This window comes from Myxocyprinus asiaticus, chromosome 19, assembly GCF_019703515.2.
Source record: "Myxocyprinus asiaticus isolate MX2 ecotype Aquarium Trade chromosome 19, UBuf_Myxa_2, whole genome shotgun sequence".
NCBI classification, from domain to species: Eukaryota; Metazoa; Chordata; class Actinopteri; order Cypriniformes; family Catostomidae; genus Myxocyprinus; species Myxocyprinus asiaticus.
In genome coordinates, this window is record NC_059362.1 from 26,541,998 (window position 1) to 26,564,976 (window position 22,979).

General features: G+C 38.4%; 2 protein-coding genes across 5 annotated transcripts; one reads left to right on the top strand and one right to left on the bottom strand.

Annotated features, from left to right (window-relative positions):
- The first annotated feature begins 4,243 nt into the window (after positions 1–4,243).
- On the top strand, positions 4,244–9,821 carry LOC127410343 (forkhead box protein F2-like). Of its 4 annotated transcripts, none has more exons than XM_051645552.1 (3): positions 4,244–4,381; positions 7,283–8,292; positions 9,338–9,821. In XM_051645552.1, exons 2-3 carry the CDS (start codon positions 7,350–7,352, stop codon positions 9,514–9,516), a joined length of 1,122 nt encoding a protein of 373 aa, XP_051501512.1. In that variant the 5' UTR covers positions 4,244–4,381; positions 7,283–7,349; the 3' UTR covers positions 9,517–9,821. The 4 variants fall into 4 exon arrangements, with proteins under 4 accessions (XP_051501512.1, XP_051501511.1, XP_051501513.1 ...); XM_051645551.1 differs by lacking the exon at positions 4,244–4,381 and adding an exon at positions 5,197–5,600; XM_051645553.1 differs by lacking the exon at positions 4,244–4,381 and adding an exon at positions 5,973–7,041.
- Positions 9,822–15,898: 6,077 nt separating this feature from the next.
- LOC127410346 (uncharacterized) lies at positions 15,899–20,707 on the bottom strand. Its single transcript, XM_051645556.1, has 5 exons — positions 20,654–20,707; positions 19,818–20,418; positions 19,448–19,563; positions 18,718–18,955; positions 15,899–18,523 (listed from the first exon to the last, which is right to left on the bottom strand). The coding sequence occupies exons 2-5, from the start codon at positions 20,065–20,067 to the stop codon at positions 18,516–18,518; spliced, it is 612 nt and encodes a 203-aa protein (XP_051501516.1). The 5' UTR covers positions 20,068–20,418; positions 20,654–20,707; the 3' UTR covers positions 15,899–18,515.
- Positions 20,708–22,979: the final 2,272 nt, after the last annotated feature.

The following is a 22,979-nucleotide window of genomic DNA, read 5'->3' on the forward strand; positions in this document are numbered from 1 at the left end:
GGGCTGATTATGAAATAATGGGAACATTCACATCAGAAGCAGAGAACTCTACTAACCAGGCTAACTGATCATTTCTATTAATTATAACTAATAATCAGAGATGATGACATCTCTGACTCATTTTCACAAAATTAAAACAAAAAACTGTTTATCATGAAAGGCACATAACATGCTGATTAATAAAGCTAAATTTGGACGGAAAAAGACGTTAGTCTAAAAAGGTGACACATGAACTGTCCTGTCACAAACCTGCTTTAGCGTAACCGCCCGAGTCATTTTTCACACAGATGAAGATAGATTCACTTCAGTTTCTGCAGTGTGTTTTAGCGAAAGATGCTAGTCCACATCTACATTGCTGCTCACCGTGTCTCCGCTGCTGTTGTTAAAATAAAAGCTTTATGCGACGCCTCGTGTATAACGCGAGTGAGAGGGGCAGCACGCACGAGCAGGATATGAAGAGTGCTCGGCGCTTGAGAAAAAGATGATATAGAGCTGATCGCCCCGTTGTTTTGACGCAGTGCTCACTAAAGCTGTAGAAACGTTAAGATATGACAGCCGTTGTCTTATCTCGCAGTCCGGATGGAACCAAACCGGGGTCCGGACTCGGAACACTGTCCGCTAATTGGCGACCGCTGATATAGGCCTTTCTACTCAAAGCAAATACTGTACACCAAAACACAAAATAAGATCCACATAATAGGTTATACAGTTTAAACGGGTCTAACCCAACCCTTACAAACATACAGCCTTAAGTCAGAGGAGGCCTATACTATGACATAGGCTGTTAAATTGCTTTGAAATTTACTTTTCTGTATTTAAAATCTTGGACCAGCAAACGGTTATAATTTAAATATATTAACGTTAGCTCTGACAAAAAAAAAAAAAAAAAAAAAAAATGCTCCAATGATTTTCATTGACTTTTACTGAAATTATACAAGAATAAACTTTCATACCTGTTAGGTGAAACAGCTCAAACCTCAAAAGCAACAGGATCAGTCAAAACTGTGAAACAGGAAAAATGCGTAAAAACCTTCATGGTGAAACATGTTATTTATATATATATATATATATATATATATATATATATATATATATATATATATATATATATATATATATATATATATATACAACCGGTCAAAAGTTTGAAACACTTGACTGAAATGTTTCTCATGATCTTAAAAATCTTTTGATCTGAAGGCGTATGCTTAAATGTTTTGTAGACAAAAATATAATTGTGCCACCATATTAATTTATTTCATTATAAAAAATTTTTTTTTTGAAATTGATGACTTGGACCAAATAATAAAGCCAATAAGTGCCCAACATAGATGGGAACTCCTTCAATACTGTTTAAAAAGCATCCCATGGTGATACCTCAAGAAGTTGGTTGAGAAAATGTCAAGAGTACATGTCTGCAAATTCTAGGCAAAGTGTGGCCACTTTGAAGATGCTAAAATATAACACAGTTTTGATTTATTTTGGATTTTGTTTAGTCACAACATAATTCCCATTGTTCCATTTATGTTATTCCATAGTTTTGATGACTTTACTATTATTCTAAAATGTGAAAAAAAAAAAAAAATAAATAAATAAAAAAATTATAATAAAGAATGAGTGTTTCAAAACTTTTGACCGGTAGTGTGTGTGTGTGTGTGTGTGTGTGTGTGTGTGTGTATATATATATATATATATATATATATATATATATATATATATATATATATATATATATATATATATTACATTTTTAACGATTTTATTTACAATTAATAATAATATTATTACATTTTGTTCTAGATGATTTATTAAATGTAAGTTTTAATTTGCACAAGTTTTATTACATTTTAGGCTACAGTGTATTTGGCAATGTAGGCCTACACTTTTGTTTTGTTTTTTCATTCAATAAAGCTTGAATTTCAGTGTTATGTCTTTAACGTCAGCATTATTTAGAGTATTTTTCATCTTTCGTCTTTTCTTTATTTTGTTTGCCTTAAACATCAAATATTTGCGCTGTCCGCGGTACTGAAACAGGACCATCGTATCCTATACAATTTAAGTGCTCCGTCACGTTATTCAGTTTGGCTGACAGCACAGTAAATTTCACAGCGGCAGGAAACAGGCCTATAAACCAAGATCTTTCTTAAATGGTTTGTTGCAACTGGGTCCAAATCTGCAATGGTTTGTCTTTTTTCACCTCATATCTTTTGGACTTAGGCTACTCAAACAATGAATTAATGAATAAATTAATTAACTAACTACAAAGCGGCCAGACAATTAGTGCATGTCATTAATATAAATGTTGAAAAACTGAGGCGCTCGAGTTGGCTATAAGCCGGACTAAGTCTACTTTATTACTGTACATTTAAGTTTATAAAAACACACAATTTTAAGTTATTTTTGTATGGAAAAATAACCCGAGAAAAATGATTGGTGTCTTATTTATTTATTTATTTATTTATTTTAATGCTTGTGTTTATTTTCCATTTAAGTGCGATGCTGCAACCTGCAGGTGAATTCGCAGAATGACACACCTGTTTAAAAACCACTAGCTGAGAACTCAAATCCATCATGGATAACTCGGCTGCAAAGGCATGTCTCATTCGTATAAACACCGGCTTATCTGGTAACCATTTTATATACTAATTCCTAAAATGGGCTTATCTATTAAAAATCAGGGTAATACGGGCATCAAAAATAATTACACATAAAAATATACTAAACACAACAAACTGTATCTCATCGCATCTTTGTCCCCAAGCAGAACATAGCTTATATTTGATCTGGTGTTGCTCAGTCCAGTTTCCAAACCAAATTCCTGCATCAAGACCGTATTAAAGCCTGTATTAAACACAAGCATTCTTAATTACACTGTAAAAAAATAGCTGTAAATTTACGGCCAAATTCCTACAACAATCTACTGTGATTCTTAAATACAGTAGTTTGCTGTTAAAATGTTGCATTCTGGGAAATCAAGAGCAGGCTCACTGTGAAGTGACTAGTTTTACGGTAAATAGCTGTTCTATGCAAGGCATTAGGGGAAAATGAACATTAAAATCATGATATCATCTTGGTGAAAGCTAGTAACATTTTGAAACGTGTATTTTATTTGTTAGTGTTCTCTTGAGCTGGCACCTTGGACCTTCTTTATTATTATATTATGTTCTTCCAGCCAGTCAATTTGGAAGACAAAACCTAAGACCAGACTGAATTTCTGATCCTACCTTGCAAATGGCACTATATGTGTCAATAGTGATGCATTACACATAAAAACATAAAAGCAAAAACAGTAAAGAATGTTTCAGCAAATTGAGTGTTTGATGTTTTTGATGAATTTACAGCATAACTCCAGTTGTTATCAAGACATACACAGAAATCAGCTCTCGGCATACAAACCATAACAGTGGTGACAATTAACAAACATACTTTTATGTAAAAAAAGTAAAAGCTGAACATTAAAATACAAGCAACTTAGACTACAACAAAAACAACCCCAAAATAAACCAGTAAATAGTCAAAAATCTAAGTCATTTCTTCATGCCGCAGTGCATGCTGGGAACATAGCTGTTAATTTCAACAACAGTAGATAGTATGTAATTTGACTGCTATATGCTGCTAAATTACAGTTGTATATTGTAGCTGTAAAAACAGTATTTAGTTATTAATTTCAGCAACAGCAAGACACCGTTAATTTTACAGTAACTTGCTGGCAACCCTGCTGCCAGTTCTTTACTGTTTTTTGACGGAACATCTTTATCATTGTAGGAACGAAGCAAAAACAAAGTAGTTCATATGCATAACTGTTCATGGATAGATAAGTGAATCATTATGTAAACAGTATCATTCGATAAAAATGCATTAATTTCGCTGTCCTATACTAAATACTAATTAGCCTAATTATTAGTTAATGACCCCTTTCTCTGTTGCTTTAGAGTACACTTTACACCATTTGAGAATATTTTAATTCAGTAGGCTATATCTTGGCTGGTGTAAACACTTTAAATGGGATCCTTTATATTTTTGCCCAAGAAGCACAAGGCATCTCCTTATCGTAGGTTTAGGTCCTTTGATTCCTATATATGCTTGACAATGAATAAGTCATAAATCTTGTTTACAGTGGCTCATGAAAATAGACCAGTGAGTGTGCGTATAAGAGCACGATGCTCTCTTGCGCACATACAGTCACTGGCCTGTTTTCATTTCAGTCCATGAATTGTCACAGCGATCGCTTGTGTTCAAAGTCTCGTTCAGAGCTCGGTTTCCTCTAGAGCAGCCGCGGGTATCCGGGACTCGGCGGGGGTCAGGCTCTCAGCGGGCGGGGGAAACCCGGCGAAATACTGCTTATGTAGCGCGGGAACATGTTTTTATCCACATCCTCACGGTAAGCTAAAATTGGGGGATTGTTGATTCGCATTGTTCAAAAGAACACTTAAAAGAGCTGGGTGATTAAAAAGGGAGGGGAAAAGATAAGATATTCCCAGTGCCATTGGAGTCAGAAAGACCACCAGGAGCCAAAATGCTGTGTTTGTGTCGTCTCTATTGGCATATTTGTGTTATAATCATATAAATAATTGCCTGTACACTAAAAAATAAAATAAAAATGTTTTAGCATATTTTTAAGATTTACGCATTTCAATTTCATAACAAAATTCCATCAAATTGAATTGTGTATTTTTTTTAAACAAAAATAAATGAATTAAGCTGAAAATATTTATTTATTTTAATTTTGTTTTGTTAAAGACTGATTTTATGGAATTTTTATGAGATTGAAATGCGTAAATCTTAAAATGTTGCGTGTATTATAATAAATACATTAAGTAATCATTTGAAAATTTTGTGAGATTTAAAATATATATGTAGGCAAATAAAAATGTCTGATCGAAAACAACAGAGGCGAGTGTCAGTTAAATATTACTACGCAAAGCATTTATGATTTTAAACCATGATAGTTTTTAGTCGCCATCAAAAACAGTATTTTTTAACTGACAGAGCACGTTTTCAGTACACCATGTCAGCAAATATAAGTCCATGTTGTCTTTTTTCTAATATATGGAATAACTCAATAAACTCGTTCAGCAGGAATGGCGTCATCGTTAAATCTAAACACGATTAAACAATTACATTTCCATATTATTATTATTATTATTTAGGCTATTATAATTATTATTATTGACGTTTTAAAATTGTGTTGCTCTGTTAATACGTAAGAAAGGAAATTATGTAGGCCTATATCATGTGTTCAGGATTGTAAAAATGAACAAATTAACATTGATACTGGGCTATGAAAACTCTGCAGTGACCCTTCTTTGCTGGCGAAAGCTGTCGACTTCCAAATGGCTAATTGGTCTTTTCTTTTGTTAATGAACGCTTGACTCGAGGGATGTGCTGTAGCCCCGGGTCAGTAAGCTGACACTAGCGCGCTGTGTGTGGTATCCAAACCAGTTTCACAGGGGGCAGCCTGCTTCCACTCAAGCCAAAGCCATTTCTCTCTGTCTAACCATTTCCCTTGTTGCAGTTCAATGTCTTTCGCCTGCTTGAACACGTCTCTCACGGACCACTGTCTCCCTCATTTGGTCGTATGATTTTTGTTTTCTGTCCAGGTAAGCTTATTTAGAGCTCTCTCACGCTCATTCAATTGTTTTGTTCGGATTGACAACCCTCCAAGGTGATGAGAGGAATCCATCCAATTTCAACTCGATGGCTGATTATCTATCTATCTATCTATCTATCTATCTATCTATCTATCTATATATATATATATATATATATATATATATATATATATATATATATATATATATATATATTTTTTTTTTTTTTTTTTTTTTTTTTTTTTCCTTGACTCTATTGCACCGTAAACCCTAAAGTTGTAATTACTGGAAATATCAAGTTGTCTTAATTAAGTATTACCAACATATTACTTAAAATGTCAAGTTTTGGGCTCATAACTTAATTTAAGTTCATTGAATATATTTATCTTTAAAAAATCCATAGACTTAAGATTTTAAGGGTTAATAACAAAATTGAGGCTATGGGGAATACCCATAATGCTTTGCGCTTGAATTATTTAATTATGTTTTCTTGGTCAAAGGGAAGTTAGTGGGCATTTAAGTTGTAATTAAGAATTTCTAGAGGTTTTAGCTCTTTTGTAGTATTATTTATGTTGTTTCGCGTGATGTCACCATAGGGTGATCAGTGTCCCATTTGGTCAAGTTGGACCTTGTTGACTAATTCTTTTTGCGTGTGAGCCGTTAAAGTGCTCCTATGCATTTCTTTGGAGAATTAAGTTTATTTAATGACTGACCTAAAATCAGCTATGATCTTTTTATAGCTGTGCTATTGTTTGATCTAAATTGAATCAATTCATTTAAAATGATTGTATGTTATTATTAATAACAGTAGAAACAACAATATTTTAATAGCAAATCTAATAGCAAATCTGTTAAGTTCATTATGAACAACAAGTTACTTGAACTTAATTACAATTTTTGGAGACGCCATTACTCAATTCAACTGAGGGCACGAGTTTACTCAATCAAATGAGTGGAGTCAACTTAATAAAGTTTTCAGTGGATAGCCTACTTTATAATAAAGCGTGCAACACTGACTTCGGTCTATCCCGCAACAACAACAGCAGTGAAAATTCTTTCTTTGTTCACGTGGCGAATGACTCAGGCAAAAAGACCAAAACATATTTAATAAATTAGCCAGAAAGATGAGTAGGCCTGAGCCAGAAAGAAGATGATGATGAGAGACAGGCAGGGAGAGCGAAAGAGAGATGTTTGTGGTTGGACACATTGATGGTTGATTTGGGGGACAGTGTGCAAGAGGGCTCTGGAAAGAGAGTGGAGTTTGCAGTGGTCTGAGGCGGGGAAGGAGGAGCGAATCCAAGAGAGAAAGCCAGAGAGAGTTATTGAGTGATTGGCTGTCGAGTTTTGTTTAGTTGAGGGGCTGCACGAACTTTCCGTCTTTCCGTTTCTTTCTCAAAAAGGGATTGCGGCGGATAAGCGCGGAGTGGCTGGAAAGAACAATAGCAAAAAAGTAGATATTGACCACGAAAACGCGTGACTTTATTGGGAACAAAAACGCATCACTTGGATTTATTTTTATCTCACAAGTAGACGGATTTTCACTGCAACGTCTAAGCCACTTTGACTTTCTTATGACGCTTTACTAAATTAGCATAGATTCGTATAACATGTATTAAGTTGAGAGTGGCGTTTGTTTTTAGTTTTCTTTTCCTGGTTCTCATCGTTACTGGTTGTTGAATATCTCTTTTTAGGTTTTACTTCTTTTCGGGGGGTTTTCTGTCAACGTCATTGCACAGCTGACTTGCATTCGTATGTCAGATGACGACTGAGAGCTCCTACACAGCACTGGGGTCGACGCCCCCCATGAGGACCAGTCCCGCGGCAATCGCGCTACATCCCGGACTGATGAACTCGACAGGTAGCTTGGAGGACCATGGTGCGGTGTCCAAGAGCAAAAAGACCGCCTCAGGGTTGCGACGCCCAGAGAAACCGCCCTACTCTTACATTGCTCTCATTGTGATGGCAATTCAGAGTGCACCAACCAAGCGTCTTACACTCAGTGAGATATACCAATTCTTACAAACGCGATTCCCATTTTTCCGAGGCTCTTATCAGGGCTGGAAAAACTCTGTTCGGCACAATTTGTCTCTGAACGAGTGCTTTATTAAACTACCAAAGGGTCTTGGGCGGCCAGGGAAGGGACATTACTGGACCATAGACCCCACCAGTGAGTTTATGTTCGAAGAAGGCTCATTTCGTCGAAGACCGCGAGGATTTCGGAGAAAATGTCAGGCTATGAAACCGATGTACCGAATGATGAACGGCCTAGGGTTCGGCTCCGCCATTTTTCCTCAAAGCTTTGACTACCAACCTCCCAACGGAGCTATTGCGTGCCATGGCAGTGGCTATAACCTGGACCTCTCTAGTAATGGTTATGAGTCAATAAGCAGCGGCCACCACAGTCATATGTCCCCCAGCTCCAGACATGGCTACATGGCCAGCTGTCCAGTGCCGGGAAACGGAGACTATGGCGCGGAGAGCAACACCAGTCCAATCCCGTCAATTGCGAGCGCGCTTGAGGGCCACTCGCCGTATTCAGAAGGCACGGCAGTCTGGGCTTCTTCGGGCTCTCCATACCTCAAACAGTCGACTACCAACTCGAGCAATTCAGCGTCCACAGGGCAGCACCCCGGCATTTTCACATACTCTCTGGAGCAGGGTTACATACAGCAAAGCGCGAGAGACAACACTGATATTTCAGGTAACGACAGTAAACATCTGGAAAATAATGTTTGATGTCATATGCGTTATTCAAATTCTGGTCTAAACAATTGGGGCCAAAATTACGCACATTTTATATCAACAATGCCTTTTTTTGTAGTGGATTGAACGATAAGTCATCTCAAAAAGTCAAAATGTCAACTTAGTAGGTTAACTTATACACTGAAATTTACTTTAGTAACATTACATAGAATGTTTTTATTTGATAGCAGTTTAGTTAATCTTATGATCTGTGCAGAATGGCTCAAAAGCTTTGATACCTCGCGCCGTTGAAGAATTGTTAGGTAAAATATATAGTGTAAAAATTAAAAGATTACTTGAAGGTGCCATTTGGTGTTCCTCACACTGCCACGCGGAACCCTCTGGAGAACCTCAAGATATCCTTTTCAGGGTTCCTCAGACATCCTATTGTGTATTCAAGGAACCTTGATAGGCCTATATTTAAAGTGCCTCAAAGCTTTTCCTTTAGAATGGGATAATAGGAACTGTTGACAGTCTTTAGGATTCTTCCTCGGAAAACTTTTTGAAAGGGTGCCTAGAGGTTCTCCAAAGGTTTCCGCCAGTGTGTCAATGGTGCTTTGAGTAGTCTTGTAATTTACAGTAGCTACGTATACGTCCAACCACATTGTTACGTTTGTTTCTTTTACCATTAAGTATGTGCGCAATAGCAATAATATAATATAATATAATATAACTGATGTTTATATTATTATTATTATCTGGAATTCAAAGATCATGATATTTTATGTAAATGTATGAAATGTATGTTTCCATGAACACCTAAATATGTTATAAGATTCTTGGTAAGTAGTAATTTATTTAACAATTTTGGAAGTGGTAATTTAGTAAATTCAAACGATTACTTCAACAGTTGGTGGGATTTCACTGGTGTTAATATTGTTAATATTTTTTTGTTGCTCTTGTATTCACGTTGTGCTGATATAATTAAATATAAATTCTACATCATTTTAGATTTTAGTTATGGCCAGTATGTGATTATTTATTCTCACTATATCTATCCCCAGTGGGTATATCACGCTATCCGACACATTCTTCCACCGTCGGAGAACGGAAGGACTTCGTGTTGAATTTGAACGGGATTTCGTCCTTCCATCCGTCAGCTGGTGGATATTATCATCACCACCATCACCATCATCACCACCATCAAAGCATGCACCAAGATGTCAAACCTTGCGTGATGTAGGCAGTATGTTGTGGAGCAAGCTGCACAAAAGATAAGCACTTGGATAACTGTGAGGCAAAGAGAATTATGAAAATATTAATGTACGCACAAAATGCTTGCAGAAGTATTTTCCAAAATTAGCGAAAAAAAAGTGACAACATGAGTATTCAACAGAGCATGGAGCGTATATGAATCAATACGCGAATGACTGTCTGTTCTTAAAACTGTTGGACTAGCTATTTTTCAGTTTGAATTAAGCACGTGACCATATTTCACTTAACCTGTTAATTGCAATGTGATTTCGAAGTTAATAATAAAACATTTCAAGGAAAGCAGTGTGTTCATTTGCCTGAATGACTGATAGACCTTCTGCTACAACTCCTGCGCACTTATTGGCGACTAAAGCAATACAACAACAACAACAACAGCCTAATAAAAATCTATCTATCTATCTATCTATCTATCTATCTATCTATCTATCTATCAATCATCTTTTTCCGGGACAGGATTTACAATACTGTGAAGTTGTATAAGTTTGATATGTAGGTAAATTTACAGAAAAGCTGAAATGAAATAAAGCAAAGCGTAGTTAGTAATGAGGTATAAAACACTACACTACTACACTACAATTGGAAATATAGGCTAAGCAAAAAATGAAATTAGGAAATTGTGTACAATGATCATTCAAAATAGCATATTTTACATATCCCATTTACGGCGTATTACCTGTTACAGTTTTTCTAAATCGCTTTGGCTCATTTTTTGAAACAGTTTTAACATTCTCTAAACTGAAAGTGCAATTGTCATAACTGTTTTATGGGACATCACAACTCTATTGCATGTCTGCAAAATGTAGCAGCTCACCCAAAACATTTAAAATCATGTTTCAAAACCTAGTTATGTCAGTAAATTGGCCAATGCCACCAAAAAGAAAAGTCATCGTGTGAGCCGTACTGGTAAAAATATTTAGATGTTTTTTTCACCATGGCAGTCAACCCTGGAAATGTTTGTTATATACAAATTAAATTTTTGTTCTCCTATTTTTGGTGACACTGACTGCTTACTGTACTATACAAGAATGTCAGTTTTGTCTAGCTGAATGCTATTGTGTATCACACTGAGCTTTTTAGATACTGATTTCAACAGTAGGTAAAAGTTTACTGGGAAAAGTCGATACCGTACAATACTATAGTACACAGATATGCACATTTGTATGTATACAGTACATTTATTTTTGTAGCAATGTGCTGAACAGAACAGAAAATTCACATTTGCATGTCCATTTTTACACATTTCTTACATGTAAAGTCATATACAGTGAACAGAAAATTGCCACAAAATGACATCCATGCAAAATAAACAAACAAATAAATAAATAAAACGCAACAATGAAAAAAAACATTCCATGTCATAGATATTTATGGAATATACATGTATGTCTGACAGATTTTGATAATTGAATGGATCATTTTGCATGTGATGGCTCACACAATAAAATAATGTTTAGAAGTTGTGAAGAGTATGTCAATTTCACTGAGAATGAACTCATCAGTTTTGATCAGCAAGCCATGAGCATTTAGTTATTGTGCAAATTGTAGACAATTGTACTTATTCTTTTGCACACATGTGCCAAAACACGTGCAATTCAAATCTGAATAAGAAATTCAAATCTGGTGTGAACAAAAAACTAACTGTTCAGAGATTTGACCTTAATGTTTTGAATTTTTATTTTTATTTTTATAATAATTCTCATTCGAGAATTGAGCCAAAACGATTGTGAAAAACTGTAATAAACATTTACTTTAGTAGCGCTTTACAATTTAGCATTGCCGTTTTTGTTTTTAGCGGGTTTGAATATAGGCCTACCCTGAATCAGATATACAGTTTTCAATTAATGTATACACAAGACTAAATTAATTTCAAGGTTACATCTTGATGGGCAGTTGTTTTCGCCTATGCCCTAAAAAACTAGCTTTATTTGAACTGGTTGACGTAACACGAATCACATCTCGCTTCAGCATTTCCCCAACAATTAATTTTGACACGTGGAGGGCGACAGATAAAACTGGACGAAGGATATTCTATTCTTGATTTTTAAAATTATTTGGACACATCTGTTAATGACAAGAATGTCGAAAACAATTTGACTAATTCTAATAAGCCATTAGTAGTGTGACACTTTATATCTTAGGAGATGCAGGCAGTCGAAAATTCGGTACTCTACTGCCATCTATCGGTGACTAACTGTACATTCACGCTGGCCGTTGTAAATAGACTTGACGACTGCCAGTGTTCCTCATTTTATAAACAAAGCGCCATATTCCTGGAGCGAATACTTGGAAAGAAAACAATGAGACATTTATAGCTGCTAAAAAGCACACAATACTTAGAGTCATGTTCATCTTCTTAGAAAAAAAAAAAAATACCGGATGTTGGAAGACAGTAATGATAATTTTATCTGGAAACGACAATGTAAACACAGAGTACAAAGCACAGTGTCCAATGAGGAGTGAGGCATTGTTCAATCTGAATTGGATAGAGAACAAAACAATCTTTCACCCTTCTGAGAAAAAAAAAAAAAAAAAACAGCATAACCAGCATCTATATTATGTTTTGAATGCTGGTCCACAACACGGGATGCTGGTGTTACAACAAGGCTTTTTTGACTATCAAATTACAAAAGCAAGTCTTCCTTGGTTAACTAGTATTACCAGAAAAACCTTAGTTGCAAGTAATGTAGGTGAACAACATAGCTACGCTGGTCCACTGGCTAGACCAGCATTAACCAGCATAATCCAGCCTAGACCAGCATGAAAATTACATGGGGTAAGTTATAATACAAGTTAGCTGTACTGTTATTTGTAACAATATAATAAAATCCTGCAATTAAACCTTATTGTACAATTTCTATTTAAAAGGTTTTAATGTGGTGCCCCATATGTTTGTGTTGATATTAGACATTTCAACATTTTAGTGGTGCAGATCATCCTCCTGCATGGCAAAATATGACACCTGAAAATTTGTTAACCTCCCGAGACCCGAGCGTGACTGCTGTCTGCTTTTTCTATTTCCCTTTTAGATTTGTAACAAGTAGCACCTAATAATTTTCATACATTCAAGATGGCACCGCAAATGGCTGCTTTGGTGCGGAGCTCATAGCATTTTTGTACTTTTGTTTGTTTGTCAATGTTTTTTATCACTCTTTTCCGATCAGTTTCACCATGGATGAACTGCTGAATATTCAGCAGAGCATACCTGATCAATTTTTTGCCGGTATTTGATTATTTGAAAGTTTTATTAGACATCTTAGTTGGAGGCGCTGCAATGCTCTACAAGTGATCCAAAAAACACACGTGAGGGAAGCGAGCCGGTGCGCTTGTGAAGCTTCGTCAACGCAGTTTTAGGACTCCGCTGCCAAGTATTAATCTGGCGAATGTCTGCTCCCTTGCCAACAAAACGGACAAACTGCTTCTGCTCACTCAAACAAATAAGGACTTTTCTAACTCCGCTGCTCTGTGTTTCATGGAAACCTGGCTGAATGAAGTCATCCCGGACAGCGCGTTTCATCTGCTGGGCTTCCAATTGTTCAGAGCGGATCGCATTGCGGAATCATCGGGGAAAACGAGAGGCGGTGGAACATGCTTTTACATCAACGAAAGTTGGTATACAGATGTAACAGCGTTGGAGAAGATGTGCTGTCCTAATTTAGAAGCGCTCTATATCTATATATCAACTGTAAGCCTTTCTACTCACCGCGGGAGTTTTCCTCGTTCATTCTGGTGTGTTTATATCCTGCCACAAGTATGCTTGAATGCAGCGTTACAACAGCTGGCTGATCACATTATAGACATGGAGCAACAACACCTGGACTCACTAATTATTATTCTGGGAGATTTTAATAAAGCTAACCTCACCCGTGAAGTGCCAAAATACAAACAACACATCACATGCCCCACCAGAGACAGAAATATACTGGACCACTGCTACACCACGTAAAGGATGTATATCGCTCTGTCCCATGTGCAGCTTTAGGACTCTCTGATCACTGTCTGGTTCATCTTCCCCCTGCCTACAAGCAGAAACTAAAATCAGCTAAGCCTGTAGTAAGGACTGTAAAGAGATGGACTAATGAAGCAGAGCTGGAACTACAAGCCTGCTTTGACTGCACTCATTGGAGTGTTTTTGAAGCTGCAGCCACAGACTTGGATGAGCTCACAGATACTGTGACATCATCTATCAGTTTCTGTGAGGATATATGCATCCCTACTAGGACATTTTTATCATTCTATAACAATAAACCATGGTTTACAGGAAAACTCATACAGCTTCATCATGCCAAAGAGGATGCTTACAGAAGTGGGGTTAAAATATTGTACAACCAGTCCAGAAACACAATGACTAAGGAAATCAGTGTGGCTAAAAGAAGCTACTCTGAAAAGCTGAAAAAAACGGTTTTCAGCCAACGATCCTGCATCTGTGTGGAAAGGCCTGAAAAGCATCATCAAGTACAAGACACCTCCCCCTCACTCTGTAGAAAGTCAGCTAATGGCTGATGAACTGAATGTGTTTTACTGCAGGTTTGAAAAGCCCAGTCTCACACCCCTCCCTGATCTCTGATCCTCAATTCACACACACACCAACACCTTCTGGAACCCCCCTCCTCCCCCCTCCTGCTACTCAATCTGCACTTATTATCTGTGAGGAGGATGTGTGCCGGGTTTTCAGAAATAAAAGTCTAGGAAAGCTTCAAGCCCAGATGGTGTTTCACCTGCCTGTCTGAAAGTCTGTGCTGACCAGCTGGCCCCCATCTTCACAAAGATTTTCAATATATCACTGGAGCAGTGTGAAGTTCCCTGCTGTTTCAAACACTCCACCATCATTCTGGTCCCCAAAAACCCCCAAATCACAGGACTTAATGACTACATACCTCATGCTCTCATGTCTGTGGTCATGAAGTCATTTGAAAGACTGGTTTTGGCCTACCTGAAGGACATCACTGGACCTCCTTCAGTTTGCTTACCGAGCAAACAGGTCTGTGGATGATGCTGTCAATATGGGACTGCATTATATCCTGCAACACCTCGACAGACCTGGGACTATTGCAAGGATCCTTTTTGTGGACTTCAGTTCAGCCTTCAGTACCATCATGCCTGATCTTCTCTCAACCAAACTGACCCAGCTCTCCATGCCCACCCCAATCTGTCGATGGATCACCAGCTTTCTGATACATAGGCAGCAGCTAGTGAGACTGGGTAAACTCACATGTGGGACCCTCACTGTTAGCACTGGTGCTCCTCAGGGATGCGTTCTCTCTCCACTGCTCTTCTCCCTGTACACAAATGACTGCACTGCAAAGGACCACACTGTCAAGATCCTCAAGTTCGCAGATGACACCATGGTCATCAGCCTCATCCGTGATGGAGATGAGTCTGCATACAGACAGCTGGCTGTCTGGTGCGGTCACAACAACCTTGAGCTGAACACACTCAAAACAGCAGAGATGACAGTGGACTTCAGGAGAAATCCCCCCGCACTCCTCCCTCACCATCCTAAACAGCACTGTGGCAGCAGTGGAGTCATTCAGGTTCCTGGGCTCTACCATCTCTCAGGACCTGAAGTGTGACACCTATATAGACTCCATTGTGAAGAAGGCTCAGCAGAGGTTGTACTTCCTTCACCAACAGTTCTACTCGGCCATCATTGAGTCTATACTGTGTACATCTATAACTGTCTTGTTTGGTTCAGCCACCAAATCAGACAGAAGGAAACTACAACAGACAGTCAGGACTGCTGAGAGGATTATTGGTGCCCCCCTGCCCACCCACCAAGACCTGTTCATCTCCAGAGTGAGGAAACGTGCAGGTAGAATCACTCTGAACCCCACACACCCTGCCCATTCCCTTTTTGAACTGTTGTCCTATGGCCGGCGCTACAGAGCACTGAGCGCAGGACATCCAGGCACAGTTTTTACACTCATTTTCCACATGAACAATTAAACTGCCTCAGGACTCCCCCATAGTGCAATAATGTAAATACATATCTCATGTACATATGTAAATTCACATTTTTAATTCAATAACTGTACATACCCCTAATTTGCACATACAATACCACTTGCACATGTACATACATCATTCTGTTATATGCCCTATTATTTTGTCTATTTATACTCTTAATTTTATATTTTTTATCTCACTGTAATGTTCTGTGTGCACTCAAAAAAATACAAAATAAAAATCCTTGTGTACGTGTGAACACTTGGCAATAAAGCTGATTCTGATTCTGATAAACAAGCAAAAAAAAAAAAAAAAAAAACAAACAAAAAAACATATATATGTAAAAAAAAAAATTCTAGAGCAAATAGTTTTCCTAATAATTCATGACCACAAATGTGGACAGCAAGACTACGTTGTGAAATTTTAAATAACACTAAGCTATAGAAAGTTTATTTTGTTTCCAGGGGTGTTGGTTATTCATGATTTTGAGACATTACAGACAGTAAAGCTGATTTTTCTGTAAACTGAATCAATAATTTTTATTCAAAGTAATGTCCAGCATCATCCAATCACTGCCAGCCATGTTAAAATAAAATGTAGCATAATACAATTCTGAATCCATGTACTGATTACCATTGTCCCATGTCTGCCAAACACGTTGAGTGGTCCAAACATCATCTGCAGCCTGAAACTGAACTTATGGTTGGATTTTAGGATTGAATGCATTGTAGCTACATAGAAAGCTATAGGATGCTCCCTTGCTCACTATTTAGTGAATGACTTAACCTCCAGTGTGCTGTCTATCTGCACTGGTCTCAGAACAGTTCAAAATATACCTTATTTTCATCCTAACGCCATATAAAGCCTCTTTCAGCTTTTGGATGAACCCATTTATTCTCAGTGTGAAAATGCACAGTAAATATATATGAATGCATTTATTATGTTAATTAATAGAATCGTATTGCACAGAGAACATAACAAAATGTATATTAAAATGAAGCTAAACGACCCACAGATGTGTTAGAGTTGAAAGTTTTTCAAAATAACTAACATGTTTTTTCTACTTTTGAGGAAACACGGTGCCAGTGTCCACATACAGTATGTAGACATCATGTTTATCAGCGTGCTGACGTGCAAAATATGAACAGATTTTGTAAAGCAGCATATCAAATGAAACATCTCCGGTTACTCATGTACACATTTGGTAAGACATTGCATTTGAACGCTATGGGGAATTCCTAGTCCACAACTTAGCTGAAGCCCTTGTATCATAATGACAATCTTATGATTGGCAATGGTGTTTGAGCCCCGCGCTTTTAGGCATGCATTTGCCCTATATAAGCGGGCACTCAAACACCATTTCTTCCGAATTTTCTGAATGAAGGACAAGAACTTATGCTCGTACCTCAAAACTCTGAAGTAGTAGTGTGGCCAAGTTTTGCGATGTCTCGTTCCCTTCATCTCAGGGAATCAAGGTTACATGAGTATCCGGAGACATTCCCTGTTGATTCAGTTCCCTCGACATTGCATTGGAGCGCTATGGGGAACGGAGTCCCATCACGCCACACTACGTAGCATCATACCCTAAGATGTACTAAGGTAGAAACACTTAGAAGAATATGTATATGAGGTCATGGGTCCTTCGGGCAGTGACTTATTATGATATGTCTTCAAGTGTGTATGAAAATGAATAACCCCACATGGTGAAAACCAGATAGGAAGTTCATTTTAATCTGAGGATCTATATGAGTCATATAATACACCATTTGGCATGGGTGTGGCCCAGGCAGTGAACGCAGCTCTCATATCTGACGGAACGATGTGTCGCTCACAGGAACACTTGCAACACATCATCTTTAAAAAGATGCGTACACACAAGCAATGCTTTTATAGAGTGTTTTATGTCACTTGGATGGAATATTACGTATATACATATATATACAGTATATCAAAGGATACAGCTCCTGCCTGGATGTTGCGGGAAGCGGGTAGATGTCTCACTGAGCAAAGAACCTGATACGGCAGCGAGGCGAAGAAACTTCTTCACCGGAACACTTGTGGGGGTGGGTGAATCTTTCGCGGCAGGCACAGAGAGTCAGGCGAAGACCGTCCTGATGTGTCTGCAGGGAATCCCGTCCGCTGATGGGTATCCATTGATGGCGAAGAGAGGGCTGTTCCGGATGCATAGTCAAGACAAGCTTGAAGGAAGAAAACTCTGAAGAAATGGTGTTTGAGCGCCTGCTAATATAGTGCAAATGCGCATCTAAAAGGGCGGGGCTCTAACACCAGTGCCAATCATAACATTTACATTTATTCATTTGGCAGATGCTTTTATCCAAAGCCACTTACAAAAGAGGGAAAACATAAGCGAATCATCTTAAGGAGACAGTGGTACGAAAAGTGAAATATTAGCCGACCGCAGGCTTCTAGTGGATGCGTAGCTCTGCAGAAATGATTTTAGGTATGCTGGAGCAGACCCAGTGACTGTTTTGTATGCCAGCATCAGAGCCTAGAACTTGATATGTGCATCAACCGGCAGCCAGTGATGAGAGACAAGGAGTGGTGTAACATGCGCTCTCTTTAGTTGATTAAAGAACAGACGTGCTGCTGCATTCTGGATCATTTGCAGGGGTCTAATTGCACATGCAGGGAGGCCTGCAATGAGAGCGTTACAGTAGTCCAGTCTAGTTATGACAAGTGACTGAACAAGAAGATGTGTGGCATGTTCAGAGAGGAAGGGTCTTATCTTCCTGATATTGTAGAGTGTAAATTACATGATCTTGCGGTCTCTGAGATGTGGTCTGTGAAATTTAGTTTGTTATCGATGTTACCCCTAGATTTCTGACCATTTTGGAAGGCGTTACTGTAGTTGCACCCAGCTGCACTGTGATTTTGTGTTCAACAACAGGGTTGGCTGGAAAGACAAGGAGTTCGGTCTTGGCTGGGTAAAGTTGTAGGTGGTGTTTCTTCATCTAGGCCAAGATGTCTGCCAGGCAGGCAGAGATTCGAGCAGTCACTGTGGTGTCATTGGGCTGGAAAGACAAGTAGAGTTGTGTGTCATCAGCGTAGCAATGGTAAGAGAAACCATGTGCCTGAATGATGGGTCCCAGTGATGTTGTGTATATAGAGAAGAGAAGTGTCCCAAGCACTGAACCCTGAGGTACCCCAGTAAGTAGCTGATGTGGCTTGGACACCTCACCTCTCCAGGCTACCTTGAAGGACCTACCTGAGAGATAGGAATTAAACCAGTCAAGCACAGTTCCTGTGATGCCCAGCGAAGAGAGGGTGGAGAGTAAGATCTGATGGTTGACTGTGTCGAAGGCTGCAGAAAGGTCCAGTGGAATCAGGACGGATGATCTGGATTCAGCTTTCACCTGTCTCAGCGACTCAGTGACAGACAGCAGGGCAGTCTCGGTGGAGTGTCCACTTTTGAAGCCTGACTGATTGTCATCCAGCAGCTTGTTCTGTGAGAGATAGGCAGAGATTTGATTGAAAACTGCCCTTTCAAGTGTTTTTGCCATGAATGGAATGAGAGAGACTGGTCTGTTGTGTTCTATTTGTGTGGGGTTAAGTGTGGGTTTCTTCAGCAGCAGGGTTACTCGAGCCTGCCTAAATGTAGTGGGAAAAGTGCCTGTAAGTAGAGATGTGTTAATTATGTGAGTGAGTGCAGGTAAGATGGACAGAGAGATGGCCTGGAGAAGGTGAGAAGAAATGGGTCAAGGGAACAGGTGGTGGGGTGGTTGGAGAGGAGGAGTTTAGAGACCTCAGTGTCAGTCAGGGGAGAGAACATAGAGACAGAGGAGTTGCATACAGGAGACGGGTGTTTGACAGGGTGAGGTGCTGAGAATGTATTGCTGATGGTTGTAACCTTATTAATAAAAAAATGAGGACAAGACATCTGCTGTCAGTGATGTGTCAGGTGGTAGAGGAGGAGGGCAGAGAAGTGTGTTATTTACCATTATCTGCTGGATCTTTAGATTTCCACCATCTCCTCTCAGCTGCCCTGAGGTCAGTCTGATGTTCATGAAGGATGTCAGAGAGCCAGGGGCTGGGTGGTGTAGTACGTGCTGGCCTTGAGGAGAGAAGACAGATTTTGTCTAGACAGGCTGTTAAAGTAGAGCTTAGTGTGTCTGTGGCAGTGTGTGGGAAGAGAGGTAGGGACAGCAGAGGAAAGGCAAGAGGGTGAAAGAGAACGGAGGTTACAACGAAAGGAAACCAAAGGTGGAGTCTGTTTTAATGTAGATGGGAGAGTCATGTTGAATTGAACAAAGTAGTGATCAGAGACATGTAAAGGAGTAACAAGAATATTTGAGTTGGTACAGTTACGTGTAAAAATGAGGTCCAGCTGGTTGCCCGATCTGTGAGTTGCTGTGGTGCTTAGTCTTTCCAAGTCAAATGCGGCCAGAAGAGCATTCAGTTCAGTGGCCTGGAGCTTGTCTTGGTGTATATTGAAATCACCAAGAACCACAAGTGGCTTACCATCATCCTTCATCCTCGAGAAAGTTTGCCAGCTTACCTGGAGGGCGATAAATGACAACAACATGCATTTTTGTGGGTTGCATTGTAGTAATAGCATGGAATTCAAAATTAGTATTATTACATAGAGAAGAGTGTGGTGAAAAAGTCCAGTTGTTATGAATGAGCAAACTTGTTCCCCCACCCCTGTCGAGGGGTGTTAGAGAAGGAGAAGTTGTTGGAGAGAGCAGCAGGTGTTGCTGTATCCTCTGGACGTATTCATGTTTCTGTCAGTGCCAGGATGCTGAGGGTGGACTGTGTGGCAAAGGCTGGAGTGAAGTCAGCTTTGTTCACAGCTGACTGGCAGTTCCAGAGTCCTACTGAGAAAGAGAGTGGAGCAGGTGCTGAAGTGCGAAGTGGCCATAGGTTGTGTGGGTTGCGTTTTGTCTTGCATCTATATCATGTAAACGGTCTGTAACAGATAACAGGGATGTGCTTGAAGGTATATGTTATTCGTGAAGTAGACATGTTAGTATGTACAAGGAAAATAAGAAAAGAGATAAAATTAAGATACTTAAGTGCTAACATTGACGTTATGATACAAGAAAAGGAATTCCCCATAGTGTTCAAATGCAATGTCGAGTGAACTGAATCGATAGGGAGACCCTGCTCTTTACAACCAAAAAAAACTTAAAGATATTTCTTACCAGAGGCACTTTTGTTGGCGCTGCGTCCGTAGGAGCGCTTCAAGGAAATCGATGTCATGTTGTTGTGTCACATGACTCGAGGCGGCAGAAGTTTAACCCTTTAAATGACAGTCTAGAGTCTTGTGAACTGTATTCAGTAGGTTTTTATTCATTTAAATTATGCGTTGCGTACAGCGAAGCCAAAATACAACAAGTTTTACTTTCTGAAAGATGTTGTAGCCTACACATCTCTTTCGCCCAAACTGACAATGCAAATAGAAAATGAAAAATCAGGATAACTAAAATGAAACATTTTTAGTGGTGGTTGAAAATGTTACCCTGTCCGGTGCGACACTGCAGACTGTTATAGAATGGTGGTAAGAGATTATCATGAATTCAATGCTAAATTTACTTGAAAGCATACTTTTTCATCATAACCTAGTTTAATTTTTTTAATTTAATTTTTTTTAAATCAATGCTAATCAAAAAATAAACTTGGTTCAAAAATGACTTTCTAACCTTAGAATCAGTTATATCTCATTTCTAGCATTGCTTAAAAAAATAACTTGTGATGCACACTGACACCTACATGAGCCTAACTTGTCCCTGTTTGTGGAACAAGCACTGTTACAACTAAATCATGTTACAAGCATCCCATGTCTCCCTGCGTGGGGAACCCTGGATGTGAAACATTAGTAATCACTCTCTCTGATGTATTGTTAAAGTCAAAAATGTGTTGCAATCACTGCCAAAACATAGAAATTCACTGATGAGCAAAAGGATCTTGGATCTCTTGAAATTCCTGAGCTGAACTGAAAAGTTGCTAAAAGATTCTAAAAGAGAGCAAATTGAAGTGACTCTTTTAGAACAATGCAGCTCAACTAAATCAAACTGGACCAGTGGTTGCTGAATACATTTATTGTGGACTCTTGTTTCAAGCTCTTTTTCCCATATGCCATGAAAACGGCATGTGCACCAGATGTGTACACAAGGTTTCTGTAGAGCTGAGAGTTCATTGCTGATTGACTCTTAAACAGAGACACATTTAAAGTAGAAAGTATGTCCAAGGTTTTGTAAATGAGTTCTTCAAGTCTTTAACTTTTACAACGGTACAATCAACATGTAAATCCTAGGACACCGCTTTTGGTGGAGTAAATATTATGTAGATTTGGTGAGGTATTATTTTCAGTACCAATTCTTTTCAGTACTTTCACTTTTAGCTGCATATTGTTCTTTTAATTTTATAAACAGTTAAATAAAAAAGTTTAAGATATTTTAAAATGCCTTTTTATAAAATGGTGATTTTTTTTCAGAAATATATATATATATTCTGTACATTGTATCGCTTTTCAATCATTGACTTCATTCAACTTTGCGCACAGCTACACAGACTTTACGAAGATAAGTGTATGACAGCTGTGACATCAGTTCACAAGGGGCTTTATATACAGGCAACATCATGTTCATGAATAATTCTGCTTCTATGCAGCTGGCAACGGAACATTCCTTTTTGTGCATTAGCTGATTGCATCCCTAACCCATTCACTGTAGTTAACCACATTGTTTGAAGAAGCTAGTGTGTGGTCTGCCTGTTCGCGTGCAGCCTGACATCTGTGGACCAGTGCAGCGTATGCTGCTACTCCTAAAAGACGCTAAAGATCACGCCGGCTCCAGAAATCAATAATTAGGGTACAACGGGGCTAAAGGCACCCCTTAAGGAAAATGTGCTTTTTTTGTATCAAGATTGAAAAAAATTTATTTATTTTTATTTAACATTGATCGAGCAACATAATTTGTGTGAAAAGAAATAATAAAGGAAGGTTGTTTTGATTAAAATTATTTTTTTAAAGGTTGCAAGGGAGCATTTTACCCCACACTTGGGGTAAAAGGCTCACAGGGGGGTTAAAGTGATATCGTGTAAATACATGGGGACAATAATTATAGGGCAACATTTTTCAGCTTTTTAAAATCAAACTTATCAACAAGCAAATATGTTTGAGACAGCAATTTGCTTTTTTGGGTAACAAATTAACAGAATACTTATTCAAAATAACCAGTTCAGAAAAGGGTTAACCATTTTCTGTTAATTTCAATCACATCTGGCATTTCATAACATCTCAAGTATTCTGTAAATAACTTAATCTCCATTGTTATTGGATCAGTCAATATGACCCCACTTTGAACATTTTTCATAACAAATCTATTCCTCCCACTTAAGAAAAACAATGTGTGACCTTTATCCCCTGCAACAGTTATTTAAAAAACTTTTGATTTACTCACACTGAACAAAACTGATAAATATTTTGCCAAAAAAAAAAATAAATAATAATAAATGTGATAATTTCAG

Coding starts and splice junctions, on each gene's coding strand:
- LOC127410343 (XM_051645552.1), top strand. CDS start 7,350: ATGACGACTGAGAGCTCCTACACAGCACTGGGGTCGACGCCCCCCATG. Junction 8,293..9,337: donor AGACAACACTGATATTTCAG/GTAACGACAGTA, acceptor ATCTATCCCCAG/TGGGTATATCACGCTATCCG.
- LOC127410346 (XM_051645556.1), bottom strand. CDS start 20,067: ATGCTATTACTACAATGCAACCCACAAAAATGCATGTTGTTGTCATTT. Junction 19,564..19,817: donor GCTGGACCTCATTTTTACAC/GTAACTGTACCA, acceptor TCTCTCCTCAAG/GCCAGCACGTACTACACCAC. Junction 18,956..19,447: donor TAAAGATCCAGCAGATAATG/GTAAATAACACA, acceptor TATCTCTCACAG/AACAAGCTGCTGGATGACAA.